At 59.1% G+C, this 14,323-nt stretch overlaps 2 protein-coding genes across 12 annotated transcripts in view; both read left to right on the top strand.

Annotated features, from left to right (window-relative positions):
- The window catches only part of GRK4 (G protein-coupled receptor kinase 4), a 32,438-nt gene extending 18,812 nt beyond the window's left edge, over positions 1-13,626 (top strand). For all 11 annotated transcript variants that reach the window (XM_045289520.1, XM_045289517.1, XM_013007824.3 and 8 more), the window contains 9 exons: positions 551-691; positions 2,820-3,010; positions 4,500-4,537; positions 5,102-5,191; positions 5,902-6,110; positions 7,530-7,667; positions 8,538-8,675; positions 9,038-9,172; positions 12,745-13,626. In XM_045289520.1, the coding sequence (XP_045145455.1) occupies positions 551-691; positions 2,820-3,010; positions 4,500-4,537; positions 5,102-5,191; positions 5,902-6,110; positions 7,530-7,667; positions 8,538-8,675; positions 9,038-9,172; positions 12,745-12,798 (1,134 nt within the window). In that variant the 3' untranslated portion in view covers positions 12,799-13,626. The remainder of the gene's footprint in view (positions 1-550; positions 692-2,819; positions 3,011-4,499; positions 4,538-5,101; positions 5,192-5,901; positions 6,111-7,529; positions 7,668-8,537; positions 8,676-9,037; positions 9,173-12,744) is intronic.
- Positions 10,496-10,875, top strand: LOC105979734 (LYR motif-containing protein 9). Its single transcript, XM_030885423.2, is given in 2 exon segments — positions 10,496-10,696; positions 10,698-10,875. Coding segments are annotated over 2 exon segments (345 nt in total). The 5' UTR covers positions 10,496-10,529.
- Positions 13,627-14,323: the final 697 nt, after the last annotated feature.

The following is a 14,323-nucleotide window of genomic DNA, read 5'->3' as shown; positions in this document are numbered from 1 at the left end:
TGATACGTAGCTCCGATATGTAGCGATGCAGACAGAAGCGTGTACAGTATGAGCCAATCAGTGGCAGTAATGACAGAGCATGCGCTGTTACGCAAAAACCACGATAGAGTGAAGCCGCGGAAGTCGAAGCGCGAAGTGGCGAGGGTTCACTGTATATATATACTTATATGGGTAAGTTATAGAAAACATTGCAACTAGGGTTTCAGTTCCTACAGGACAACACAGTCTCAGCGCATCACACGCCGTGGCTGGTCCTCGCCATAGGAAATACGGTTTTCACGTCTTAGCCTGGGAGCCAGGGTGGTGTCGTGGTTACCCATTGGGCTGCGATCCACATGGTTGGCAGTTCAAAGCCACCAGCAGCTCGGGAGAAAGACTGGGCTTTCTACTCCCGTCAGCAGTTCCAGTCCTGTAAACCCACAGAGTGTGGCGATGAGTCACAGTGACTCGATGGCAGTGAATTGTTGTTGTTGTTGTTGTTGTTGTTGTTGTTACTTTGCGCCTGAGGACTGTGGCCCGTATGCAAACCCCCATGCGTTGCTTTAAGCAGGTGTGTGCTTGCCAAGTGCGAGCCACAGGGAAGATGTACGCCTGTAAGAAGCTGGAGAAGAAACGCATCAAGAAGAGGAAGGGGGAAGCCATGGCTCTGAACGAGAAGAGGATCTTGGAGAAAGTGCACAGCAGGTTTGTGGTGAGTGTCCCGGCCCCGGTGGCATGCCACACTGCTCACAGTCCCTCGGCCTCGGCAATTCCCAGTGCTGCTGCTCGGCCTGTGTTAGGAGGGGCGGTGCATGGCTGGGCATGCAGGCTTGTTCCAGGTCCGTCTCCCAGCACGACGCAGGCCAAAGGCATGTGTTTCTGCACCACACGGCTCACCTGTTCTGTGTCTGGTCTGCCATCGTCCCCTGGGCCACTTGGTTGCCTTGGCATTGCCTGTTGAAGTTCCTGTGTGCCCTCTCCACATGCTCACTTCTCACCAGTGTCCTCCTGAGCCCCCACCTCACGATGCCTGCTGTCCATCTCAGGGAACCCGGGCTCTGATGTCAAGCCGCTTACAGATACTGTCTCTCTCCCTGCTTCTCTCTTGGGCCCCCTCCCTCCGTCACTTTCCGTCTTTCTCCTCCTCGGACCCTGGCAGGTCTCCGCCAGGCTCTCAGCCATAGCGTCCTAATGGTGTGAGGTCTCAAATCCACCTTCACGGTGTAGAGTCCAGAGTCACCGGCGTTAGGCTGTGTGATGGGTTCTGTGGGTTTGTCCCTGGGCCGAGTCCCTCCACACTGATGCCCTCTTTCCCCTCGCTGCTCCTGGGGTAGAGCCTCATCAGGTGGCCCCCTGTGCTCCCGTCCTCCCTGGCCCTGGGCCCTGGGCGTGCTGTGTTGTGCTGGGGATGCCGGTTCTGAAGCACTGAGCCTCCACAGCCGCCCCTGGCGCCCACAGCACAGTGCGGGTGGTGCTGGCTCAGGCGTAGGCGCTGCCACCCGAGACCCTGTGTCATCGGAGCTGCTGTGAACAATTCCGTGTCACAACCCTGAGCCCCACCCTCTGCTGTCCAGTCAGTCCCACCCTTGATGACCTGATAGGACAGAGTGGACGCTCCTCAGGGTGTCTGAGGTGTAAGAGTTGATGGGAGCAGACAGCCTGTTCTTCCCCTGCAGAGCCACCTTGCAGTTAGCAGCCCAGCCCTCGAGCACAGGAGCCCTTCGCCTATGAGTCCCAGCACGTAGGAGCCTGTCACGCCGCAGCCTTTAGAAAGGGCGGTTGTTACCCGGTTTCTGTGTTCTTGGTCTCCTCAGGGAGCCCAGAAGCTTTCCTCCACCCTGGATCCTGGTCCTCCTCCCCGCTCACAGCCGAGCAGCAGATCCCAGGTCACATTCATGCCCTCTTCTCCACTGCTGTCACCTGAGGCCAACCCACACCGCATCTTCCACTCGAGCCCAGCAGTCTCCCCTCCAGAGGGGAGGGGCAGCCCCAGGAGCCGGGGCCCACGGAGCAGTGGAGCTGCCCCACGCCGGCCGTCAGGTCAAGGACAGCTCGTGGTGACCCTGCCCCAGGACAGGAGAGCTGCCCCAGGCTTTCTCAGGCTTTGTCTCTTTGGAAGCGACTGCCCCACCTCCGTCTCTCCGAGCGGCTGGTGGACCTGGCCGCCAGCTGCTTTGGTTAGCAGCCTAGGGACTGACCCCGGGCCTCCGTGGCCCTCCGTGCTTCTGGCCGTTTCATACTCTTGTGAGATGCCTGCTTGGAAGCCTGGTGTCCACATGGTTGCTATGAGACGGGGGCAACAGGAGAGGCTTGCTAGGATGGCACCCAGACAGCTGTAGGCCACAGAGCAGGGGAGTGGCCTGTGTCCCTGTGTCCAGGCAGATGTCACGGCTAAAGCCACATCGGACACCAGTGTGCCTGTCGGGCCCGGTTGAGCATGTGAACGTGGGCCCAGACCTTGGGAGCACGCCGGGCAGCAGGGCTGCTTGCCCAGCTGTGGCAGGGAGTCAGGTCCTGCCACTCCTGTCATGGGGTAGTGGCACCGTAGGGATGAGAGCCCTGCCCCAGGGAAGACCTGCCTCAGTGAGCACAGACAGGGTCTCTGCTGTGGGCAGCAGAGCTGCTCACTGGGCTGTGGCCCTCCACTGGGCTCTGTTGATGGGCATAGGCAGGGGAAGGCCTGGTGTGTGTCCTTTATCTTCTGGAAGCACCCAGCCCTGGGCTGCTGCTTGTTCACACCTAATGCAGATTCTGGACCACCTCAGCAATTGAGTCTGGCGCCGGCATGAGCACCGGCGGTGTGTCTGTCTGCCGGGTCTTCATGACACTATCGTCCCTAGGTGAGTTTGGCCTACACGTACGAGACCAAAGACTCCCTGTGCCTGGTGCTGACCATGATGAACGGAGGGGACTTGAAGTTCCACATCTACAACCTGGGCCTGCCTGGCTTCGAGGAGCAGAGGGCTGTGTTCTACGCGGCAGAGCTTTGCTGCGGCTTGGAAGACTTACAGCGGGAGAGAATTGCGTACAGGTGAATCGCTCATGAGCCTCCGCCGTGGGCCTGCCGAGCCCCCCCACCTCCTTCCCGGCAGCCCACAGGGCAAGGGCGGAAGGGCATCTGGAGAGGTCACCAATGCTGTTGGAAATGTGGCCCATGGGAGGGCAGCCTTGAGTTTTCAGTACCTGTTGTAAAGTTAATATTTTGGACTTGCTAGTAAATTGTCCAGGAAGCTTGGTGGTGCAGTGATTACTCGTTGAGCTGTGGCCTGCATGGTCAGCGGTTTGAAACCACCAGCTGCCGACTCGGGAGAAAGATGAGGCTTTCTACTCCCGTATAGACTCACAGACTCCGGACTCAGGAACCCACAAAGTGGTTCTGCCCGGTCCTGCAGGGTCCCTGTGAGTCGGCATCTACTCAACAATGGCAGAGAGGGCTTTTGTTTGTTCACTAGATAGTCTTTCCAAAAAAGAAGCTGAGTTTGTATTTGTTAATTTGATCCAATATTGATCGAGTACGTAGTATTCACGTAAACATGGGCAGAGCCTGGACACCCTGGCAGTTCTCAGGAGAGCGGCCATGCCCCAACCATGTACATGAATTAGTAATGTGTCTTTGCATCTCAGGACTGGATCAGGGAGTGAACCTTAGCAGCAGTCATGCAGTGTGCCTGCAGCTCCAAGATGGGCCCCTCGGTCTTGTGCTGGAACCAGCAGCTCCGCGTGGAGACCGTGTCCGCGCTGCTACCTGTGCAGAAGGGGAAACTGAGGCCCTTTGTGGCAGTTTTGTTGGGTTTTCTCCTCCTCCACGAGCTAAGGGTGGGTCGTGACAACTCATTCTTCTGGAATGCTGTAAGATCAGGAACAAAGCGCATCCCCCGTCAAGTGGTTTTTGACTGACGGTGACCCTGGAGGACAGAGTATAACTGCCCCATTGGTTTTCTGAGGCCGGAGATCTTTCCAGGAGGAAAAAGCCTGATTTTTCTCCTGCAGAGTGCCTGGTGGGTCCAAATTACTGATTGTGCACGCAGCGTGTTGGTGTCCGTGCAGGGTGAGGGTGTGTGTGCCTGATAGGTGTGCGTGCAGTGTGTGGTCGCACACACAGGCAGATGAGACATAAGAACCGTGGTGGGATGGCCAGGACCGGTGGGGGCTCCTTGCATTGTCCGTTGGTCGTTGTGGGTCGGAGGGGACTCAGCGGTGCCTCACAGCAACAGCAAACAAACCCTGCAGTCTCGAAGACTTTTCTGTTTCCCCGAGCCTCTCCACGGCTGCACTCCCTGCCCCACGTTGGGAGGTGGGGGTGACTGCTGGGCTGAAACGGGGTCCCCCACCCCTGAGATGTTTTCAGCAGTTGAACACTTAACAGTGATGGTGGAAAGCACCCGCGCGTTTGTCCCTTGCCTCGGGCCTGGGTGGGGCTGCTCTCGCTGTGGCACCTCATGGGGACAGTGGTGGGGCTCGGGGCCCTGGTGCTTGCTTGTTCCCAAGTCACTGAGCTGCTGTGGTTTCCTTCCTCGTAGGGACTTGAAGCCCGACAACATCCTCCTGGATGACCGGGGTAAGTGGGCGGGGCAGTCTCGCTCCAGGGCATGGCCTGGGGTGGGGGGGGAGCAGAGAACACACCGCCCCCCCCCCCAGTCGAGTCCCACTCATACTGAGTGCCACGTAACTGCCAGGCGGGCTCACCGTCTTTCCACCACCTTCCACCAATACCACAATGTGACTTGTCACTTGGGGGCCATTGGAAGACCACAGCAGGGCGGGTGCACCTTGGTGCAGGCACAGGAAAACAACTGGCCGCCAATTTTTAAAGAAACTGACCTACGGCCTCATCATGCTCCAGCAGAGCAGCAGGTGGATTTGAACTGCCCACCTTTGTGTTAGCCGCCCAACACGTAAGCCAGGGCTGTGCCAGGCTCCTTCCTGGTCCTTAGCAGTGCATAAATGGAATTTCCACTCCTAGTGAAGCTGAAGGCATCCACGTCTGCAGAGATCACGTTCAGTGTCAATGGTGCCACTTCTGTCCCTGGCCTTTGATACCATCCTTCCCCATTTCATATCGCCGTGGACAGCGTGTCAGTACTTCCCACCCGGACCTGTGCCTGTGTTTGAACTCCCGCAGGGCACATCCGGATTTCAGATCTCGGGTTAGCTATGGAGGTTCCGGAAGGGGAGACGATTCGAGGAAAAGTTGGCACGGTTGGTTACATGGGTAGGTGAGCCCTCACAGGTGCCCCAGGTGGCATGTCACTTTGCCTCGTCCACTGTCCTCTTCCCCCAGAAGGCTCACTAGAAGAGGCAGGCCAGGCAGCACGCTCGGGACACTGTCATCCCTGCTCGTGCTGGCCTGCCCCAATGGGGTCACTTCCCCACCCTGGGCCCTGGCAGGCCTGGTGTGAAGACCATGACCAGGCAGAGCCAGCCAGGCCCGGGAGGGACCTCCTGGACCGCTGGCTGCGGCAGCGCCTGCAGTTAGGCCCCACGTCCTGCTGCCTGCTGCTCTGATGACTTGCATCTGGCTGGAGCATGGGTGGCCAGTGCCCTGGGGGTCAGGTGTGTGAGGCTAACCTCCCCTCCCCCAGGCTGGCTACTCTGGGTGACCCCAGCTCCGTGTGTCAGAGCTGTCCTGAGTCGTGCTTCCTATGGTGTGTGTGCCCAGTCCATCAGTTCAGACTGGGCAGTCCGCACTCCAGAAAGAAACCCTGGACCATGAGAGCACCCCCCACACACACACACACACACACACTCCTAGGAAGCCAGGCCCCACAGCAGACACGCGGGCTGGGCCGGTGATAACGGCTTTGTCCCGGAGTGCAGTGAGCATGCAGGAGTCCGTCTCTGACACGTGTGCTCACGTGCCATTCGGAGCGGCCCCTGAGTGCGAAGCCCTGACTGCATCCCCCTTCCCGCCCTGTTCCGCAGCTCCGGAAGTTATCAGTCACGAGAACTACATGTTCAGCCCCGACTGGTGGGGCCTCGGCTGTCTGATTTACGAGATGATTGAAGGACATCCCCCGTTCAGGAAGTTCAAGGAGAAAGTCAAGCGGGAGGAGGTGGAGCGCAGGGTGAAGAGCAACAGTGAGGAGTACTCAGAGAAGTTTTCGGACGACGCCAGGTCCATCTGCAGGATGGTGGGTCAGAGCGGTTGCATCGAGGGACGGGCCCTCCGCTTCACCCAGCACTGGGGGGGTCCTTTTCCAGCATGGGGTCGTCCCTGGCGGCCTGCCCAGGGTGAGGGAGGGGAGTGGCCGCCTGGCCTTGCCCGCGTGTGAGGAGGCTCCCGCGTATCTTCAAGACTGATTTGCCCATCCTCGAGCCGTGGGTGGCACCCTCGGGGCTCCTCCCAGCCCTTCCTTCCTACGGGCATCCTTTATGCATGGCCCGGTGCCCGCTCGCCCGAGTGGTGCTTCTGGCTTTGGCAGGTGCGCTGAGGCCTCTCGCAGCAGATTTGTGTAGCAGACTGCACATGCATGCGCATGCACCAGGCACCCGAGGCCTGTTGCAGGCCCTGCAAGAGGTGCCCTGCGGGTGTTTCTAGCAGGGCAAAAGGAACAGGATCCTTGGTGAGGACGGGAGCCCTGGGGGCAGTGCAGTGAAGCACTTGGCTGCTGACCAGAGGGTCCGTGGTTGGAGAAAGATGTGGCAGTCTCCCCTCAGCCAGACACCCGCCCACCTGGTGACGAGGCCTGCAGGGCAGGCCGTCCTGCACGCCTTCTCTGGCTGGAGCCTGCTGGGTGGTGTGGACTCTTTTCCTGGTTGGGATCCTGTGTGCGCGACCTTTGGGCATGGCTAGATCATCCAGATGAACTCCTGTGTAGCCAGGCCGGTGAGAATGCTCACAGCTGAAATGGCGACACACCAAGAACTGTATACATCGTCAGGGGCTGTGGTGAGGTCCCATCTAGTCGGCTCTGACCCACAGAGTCCCCGTGCACAACAGAACAAAACACTGCCCGGGCCCCACCAGCCGCATGGCTGTTCTGTGCCCGGCCCGGCTGTGCATCGATGCACCGTGTCCATCTCCCTGGCAGTGCCCCTCCACTTCACCACACAGGATGCCCCTCCAGCACTCCCCCCTTCCTTCTTTTAATGGAGACCCATGTGTCCTTCGAGCAGCCGTGGTGTTTACCTAGTGAGCACCCGTCTCGGGTCTGGTATAGAGCAGGCCTTCAGGGTGTCAGTATTCTGGTGAAAATATGCCGAAAGTTTACCCACACACCAAGACGTGCTTCCTGCTGCAGGCCCAGTGTTTCTGGACATGGCCTTTCTGACTGGGTGTCCGCGGCCCCAGTCACTGGCCACTGAACAGACCCAAGCACTTCCTGTCACAAGGTCCCCCAGTGCAGCAGCCTCCACATCCCCCATCTGCCCCTTCTGGGTCTACTCATGGAGACCCCAGAGGCAGAGCCGCAGCCTGGCCCCTCTCGCATTCTGAGGGAGAGGCGCTGAGAACGGGGGCTGTGCAGAGGGCACGTGTCTGCCTGTGCTGCTGGAGGTCTCTGGGGGAAGGGTGTCTGAGCTCACCCTCATGTCTGTCTACCCTCATGCAGCTCCTCACCAAGGACCCGAAGGAGCGCTTGGGCTGCCGGGGGCACGGGGCCGCCGAGGTCAAGCAGCACCCTGTGTTCAAGGACATCAACTTCAAGAGGCTGGAGGCAAATATGCTGGAGCCCCCTTTCCGTCCCGATGTGAGTGGTCCCCACCCCCCTTCCCTCCTGCTTCCTGTGGGCCAGCCGCTCCTCAGACCAGGCCCTCTGCCCGCCAGCAAGGTGCTGCCCCTGCAGCCTGGGGTGGGGGGTGGGGGTAGATGGTGAACAAGCAGCCCTGGGGACAGGGACAGGGGGACATACAGTGGGCTCGAGGACACTCTGCGTGGCCTGTTTGAATTGGAGGAGCAGTGGGGGGCGGGGGGAGTGCAGCCTGGGGCCCTCGCCTTGGTGGGCTGAGTGCGGGGGTGGGGGGCTTGCGTTCCCCTTCTTCCATGCGCAGTGACCCGGTGGCAATGGGGGTCCCTCCAGAGTAGAGGAGTCTGGCAGGAGAGAGCACTGGCAGCAGATTGTCACAGAGCCCTCCCTCGTGTTCTGCCCCACCCGCCCTCCCTCACCTACCTCTCCCTTCCTCAAGGGAGCAGGCAGCAGGGGGTTCCCAGAGTCCTTCACACTCGGTACCTGAGGAAGAAAGGGTGGCCCGGAGGGGGTGTGTGTGGATGAGAGCGTGTGTATTTGTGTGTGCCTGTGTGTGGGAGAGAGACAGAGATGTGGGGGTGGGGGCGAGCTGGACAGCAGTTCTTGGTGCCCCTGGCTCTCTGTACCTGAGGGGAAGGGCGACCCGGAGTCGAGGTTCGAGGTTCGTGTGTTTGAGAAAGAAATCAGGGTGAGCTGGGCCCTTACGATGGCCACACCCAGTCCAGGACACTTCCGTCTGTGTGAGAGAGAGGGTGTGTGTGTGTGTGTGTGTGTGTGTGTGTGTGCCGTGGTTGTCCATGCCCCTTACCCTGTACCGAGGAGCCCTGGCCTGAACCCAGCGTCTCACGGCGGCACGTGTGCCCTTGTGCCCAGCCACACGCCGTGTACTGCAAGGACGTCCTGGACATCGAGCAGTTCTCCACCGTGAAGGGCGTCCACCTGGACAACCGAGATGAGGACTTCTACGCCACCTTTGTCACAGGCTGTGTTTCCATCCCCTGGCAGAATGAGGTACTGCCCTCTCGCCGCACCACAGGAAGTGTGACGTGCCTGTGCAGGCTGTCCACTTCAAAGCCACTCTGCATCTGGCCTTCCTGTTTGGGGGAGTAAACTGTGAACACGCTCTGACCCAGGGCTGCACCACGGGCCAGCCTCTAGTCCCGCTTTGGACGCTGCCTCTAGTCCCGCTCGCAGGAAATGGACAATGGTGCCGGGGCCGGCCGGCCACCCTAAGACCTGCGCCCTGTCCAGGGCTGGCCGGGCAGCCAGGGCGCAGCGATAAAGGAGAGGTCACTCTAGTGACTCCAAGAAGACACTGGGGGCAGCGCGGCCGGTGCTGGCCGGTCATATACACGTGCCTCTCCTGCCCGCAGATCATCGAATCCAAATGTTTCACGGACCTCGACGAAAGCGGGACTGAGGACGAGATCGTGTCAGACGTAGAGGAGAGAGCGGGCGCCTCCGTCAAACCGAAGAAGAACTTCTTCTACAGGCTTCTCCAACGAGCGGTAAGCCATTTACGCCGTCGAGACGGCACAGCAGAGTAGACACCTGAGTGGCGCTGGTGACTTTCTTCAGGTTGTGTGACCTCCTCTGAGTGGTCCCGCCCCGTTCACACACATGCCCAGCGCCTCGGCTTCGGCCCCATCTTTCCAGGTGCCGTTGTCAGGTTGGTCCCGGGTAGACAGTTCTTCAGAGAACATCGGGCTCAAGGCAGACCCTTTTCACCAGATAAGCGAAATGACTTCAGAGGATATTTTAGTTTTAGGACTTAAAGATGATTTCAGGGCAACAGTGTAAAGGGTTTGTTTATCAGGAAGTCTGGAGCCCAGGAGGATGTAAACTTCTGTCTTGCACATCCCCCTTTTGAAGACTCTGATCAAAATGTCCGGGACTGGTAGCCGGGCACCTCGAGGCCTTCTGGTCTCAGGCCGGGGAGGCAGTCGCTCACGCAGGCACTGAGCCTCACACCCCGTGTCCTCCTCCCGTGCGCAAGTGTCCTCCTCCCTGGGTTGCGCCAGGGGGGCCGGGAGCAGTGGTGGTGCCTTGGAGGACCGACCTGCATGCGTGCAGGAGCCCAGGCACGATGCTGCAAAGCAGTAGGTAAACCAGAAGGCCATACCATGTCATCCCATCATTGAAGGTCACCTAGTAGTGGATATGTGTCAGTCAGCAGTTCAAAACTGCCAGCCACACCTTGGAGAAAGAAAAGGCTTTCTACTCCCATAAAGAGTTATAGTCTGGGAAACCCCCAGGGCCAATTCTGCCCTGATTCAGTGGCAGTGAGATTTTGTTGGAGGAAACCCTGAGACGCCGAGTGCCCTGCAGGTGTGGCAGGGAGGCAGCCTCTGCTGCTGCTCCGAGTGGCTGTCAGAAATATGCCCAGTCCACTGCCCACAGGGGTGTGGACAGTGTCGTGATGGTGATTTCCATAATGTAATACAGCAAAAGAATACAAATCTTTTTTTTTTCAGTGTCTCTGAGCTGAGACACTTCCTATAGAGTGGGAGCCGGGGGTGCTGGTCGAGTCACACTCCATGCCGAGCCAAGAAGAGGTCAGGGGTCACCAGCCAGCCCCGAGATAGCGCCTGTGGGAAGCTGGGGCAGGGGCCACGTGCTGCACAGCCGGGGCTTACTCACGGGTCCTCGAGGCTCAGCAGCCCCCTTCCCGAGGGAGCAGTGTGTTCACTGGAGCAGCAGGTTCAGTCGTGGCCACGTCCAAACCCACGGGCACAGTCTGCCTGCCCCACGTGCACACCTCCTGGGGCCCGCTAGTGTTGGGAGCCACCGTGATTCAGTGTAGAAAGCAGGCCCAGCCCCCGGGCAGATGGTCCCCAGTGGAGGCCGGGGCAGTGGATTTCCTGGATGGCCCCGCTCCCGGGGGCAGAGCTGGTCCAGAGGCCGCTGCAGCTCTACCGATGCCTGCTGCGCTGTTGCAGATAGCTGCCAACCAAGGGTCTCCAAGAGCATCACAAACATGCCGTAAGGCAGAATTTCCTGGTCCACGCCGATGGAGACGACCCCAGAGAATTGGCAGATTATTCAAAGAGCCGTTGAAGACGCTGTCTGGGTCATGAACAAATACAAGAAACAAAACAGAATCCTGGACCAGAAGCTTGAAGCCGCCCTGAAGATACCAGAGGCCGCTGCCCTCCTGGGACCGACCCCCAGCGCCATCTTCGGAAGACAGGAATTCGCCCAGGCGCTCTGACCTCTGCCCGAGATGGCTCTTCTCGCCCTGTTCCTGACGCCCGGCACCCGTATGACGTGGGGTTTGGGGAGAATGCGGCCTTTCTCTTCTTCATCCTTGCTTCTTTGTGTGCGTCTTTTTCTACTTTTCCCTCAAAGTGATTCACTTATTCTGGAGGTCTCTGAGCCACGCCCTGATGCCCGAGGCGGCCATGGACCCAGAGGGCAGCCTGCACAGGGGCAACAACGTCAGCTTCAGAATCAGGCAGATCCCTATGTGAGCACCCCCCACCCCCCACCCCTGCGCAGCTGCTGGTCCGGGTTTTCAGTCACGCCCCCCCGCCCCCAGCAAAATGGCGGTTCAGGCTTAGATAAGATAGCGTCTGGGAGCCTGGGGTGGTGTTTGTTGCGGGCTTGTGCCCTCGCCGTGCCCTCTTCTTCTGCTTCGAATGCTCCGCACAGCTCTGCCATCGTGGTTAATTGATGGGCTTGTCCCTCGGTGCGGAAGAGGCTGGTGTTCTGTTCCCACATGCAGCCTCAGAGTCCTCCGTGTTGTGGGGTACCTGCCCAGGAGCCCACCATGTCTGCGTGCCCAGGAAAGTAGACCACCTGTCTGTCTGCTCAGGAAGGGGAAGCCCCCGCCTCCCAGGAGTTGGCAAGGGCCCTGCATGTGGTGGGGTGCCTGCAGAGCGAGGAGGTGTCGCAGAGCTGCCATGGGCGCAGAGACTGGGGACCTCTTGGCTTTGCCACCATCGTGGGAGGCAGGAGGGGAGCCAGAAGGGTCCCTGGAGAACTGGCCACCCCAGGCCCAGTGGAGTGAGGAGTCGTCCCCCAGCTGGCTGGCCCCGGTTCTGCTATGAGGGCCTCTTCCTAGCAGAGACTGAAGGCGTGAGAGGGCCTGGGGCATTCCCAAGAGCCAGAGGATGGATCAGCCAAAGATTAGGAAGGGGGTCATGGGGCCTGATGTTCCCAAGAACCTTCTGCCAGAGGGTTGAGCCAGCGAACCTTCGTGTCCTTGTGCCCTTGTGATTCAGACGCATCCGTGTGTATGCAGGGACAGGGACCAACAGCTAAGGAAATAAACCTCTGTTGGAAATCTGTCAAAGAAAGAAAGAAAGCCCACTGGGGGAAGGGCGTCCCCACACAGTGGGCACCGCCATCGTGGCGCCTCCTTACAAGACCCTCCAAGGTCACGTCCCCATGGCCACGCTGGTGGGGGGGCCAACCTGGAGCAGAGGCCGAGCATGGCTCAGGGCAGCAATGTGGCCCGCTGGCTGCTGGCTGTGCAGACCCCAGGGGGCAGCAGCTCTGGTTGCAGAGCAAGAGGACCTGGGGCGCCCAGTGGGTGGGAGCCAAGGAGCCCCCATCCTGAAGTAAGCAGGAGCCTCCGTAACCTTGTTCTCCGCTCAAAGCTCAGAGTGCCAGGTCTAGTCAAGAGATAAAGCTCACGACCCACGGGACCCGGGGCAGGAATGGGAATGGCGCCACCAAAGGGTGGGGGGCGGGGAGAAGAGGAGGGGAGGAAAGGGCAGCCAATCCAATGTTTGCACATGACCACACCCTCCTCCTGGGGGAAGACCAGCAGAACCAGAGGGGAAGGGACGCCGTGATCGGTGTGAGATATGAAAATAATTTATCATCTGTCAAGGGGCCACGAGGGGGTCAGGGAGGGAAAAAAGGCGCTGATGCCAAGGGCTCAGTAGAAAGTAAATGTCTAGAAAAGAATGAGGGCAATATAGACACTCATATGCCTGATGTAATTGATGTATGGATTGTAACGACTTGTCGGAGCCCCCAATAAAATGATCTTTTAATAATTTTTTAAGAAGCACAGCATGCACCCTGGGGCACCCGCACCCTCACACGGCCTCCTGTCTGCCCTGTGTTGCAGGGCTGCCTCAGCTCCAGCCCCAGCAAGAAGGAGGAGGAGCCCACAGCAGTCTGAGGCAGGCCGGCACGTGGAGCAGCCAAGCCACCGCGAGTGCGCCCGGCACTCTGCAGACCTGCCACACCGTCAGCACTCCAGGCCCACCGACCCCCAGAACGCCCCGTGCGCCCATGGACAGGACAGGGGGCTTGGCTTGTAGCGGCCCCCAGTCCAGCGTCAGCCCCGCAGTGTCTCCTGCGAGAGGGGTCAGTGTCTTCGGCCCAGCTGTGATGCTCTGAAGCCTTCGCTCGTTGACATTCTCCCCCCGGGTCTCAGGGGCAGGCATGGTGTCACCCTGGCTTTCCTCACCCCAGGTCCCGGACTTCATGGTGTTTAGAGCCTAATTGAGACTTTCACTCCCACACTGCTGCCCTCGGACCAGGGCGACTTAGGGAAACCCGCTCTGCTCCCGCCCACCCAGGAGATGGGCAGCAGCTCCCTGTGCTCCAGCTCCGGGCGTCAGGGTGGGGATGCCATGGTGACACACACCATCCCCCGCGGTGCCATCAGAGAAAGAGTGTCCAGTCCCGAGTCAGGGCCAGCACAGTGGGAGCTGCAGGAGGTGTGTGGTGGCTTCGGGGGACAAGGGGGCAGGGTGGACGTGAGAAGTGACTGACGGGGAGGAGCCTGGAGACCAGAGTCGCACCAGCGCCTCCTGAGAGATCACTGCTAACACACCGCATGTTCTCAGGTCAGCGCAAGTGGCTGGTCTTGAACCAAAACTCCAACCGCCACCCGAACCATCATCACCCGTCCCCTCACCAAATTGCCCCCCTGCTGCCCACACAGTGGCCGGCCATTCTTGTAAAGCCGCGTAATCAGAAAATAAAGTGTGGACAAACCCTGCCCGCCGCCTTGTTCCATGCACGGGCTGCAGCTGGGGCCCCAAGCACAGCTGTGTGTCACCTGCTGGACGGAGAGCAGACACTCGGTAAATGGGCACCCAAAGCTTGGCCAAAGGTCAAAGGTAGCAAGCAGCTTCTCAGTCGATGAAAATACTCCTCCAGAAACCAAGTCTTTTTTTTTTTAAATCATTTTATTGTGGGATCATACAGCTCTTATCACAATTCATACACACATCCACTGTGTCAAGCACATTTGTACATTTGTTGCCATCATCATTTTCAAAACATTTCTTTCTACGTGAGCCCTTGGTATCAGCTCATTTCCCCACCCCCTCACCCTCCCTCTCATGAACCCTTGATAATTTATAAATTGTTATTACTTTTTCATGTCTCACACTGACCGATGTCTCCCTTCACCTACCTTTCTGTTATCCATCCCCCAAGGAGGGGGTTAGATGTAGATCATTGTGATTGGTTCCCCCTTTCTCCTCCCATCTTCCCCTTCCCCTCCTGGCATCACTACACTCATTATTGGTCCAGAGGGGTTTATCTGTCCCGGATTCCCTGTTTGCAGCTCTTATCTGTACCCGTGTATATGCTCTGGTCTAGCCGGATTTGTAAGGCAGGACTGGGATCATGATAGTTGGGGGAGGAAGCATTGGTGTCATACTGTACCCTGACTGGCTCGTCTCGTCTCT

Source organism: Echinops telfairi, unplaced genomic scaffold, assembly GCF_000313985.2.
Source record: "Echinops telfairi isolate 266 unplaced genomic scaffold, ASM31398v2 ScPeMD7_28;HRSCAF=97, whole genome shotgun sequence".
In the NCBI taxonomy this organism is placed as follows: domain Eukaryota; kingdom Metazoa; phylum Chordata; class Mammalia; order Afrosoricida; family Tenrecidae; genus Echinops; species Echinops telfairi.
This window is presented reverse-complemented; position numbering and strand designations above follow the sequence as displayed.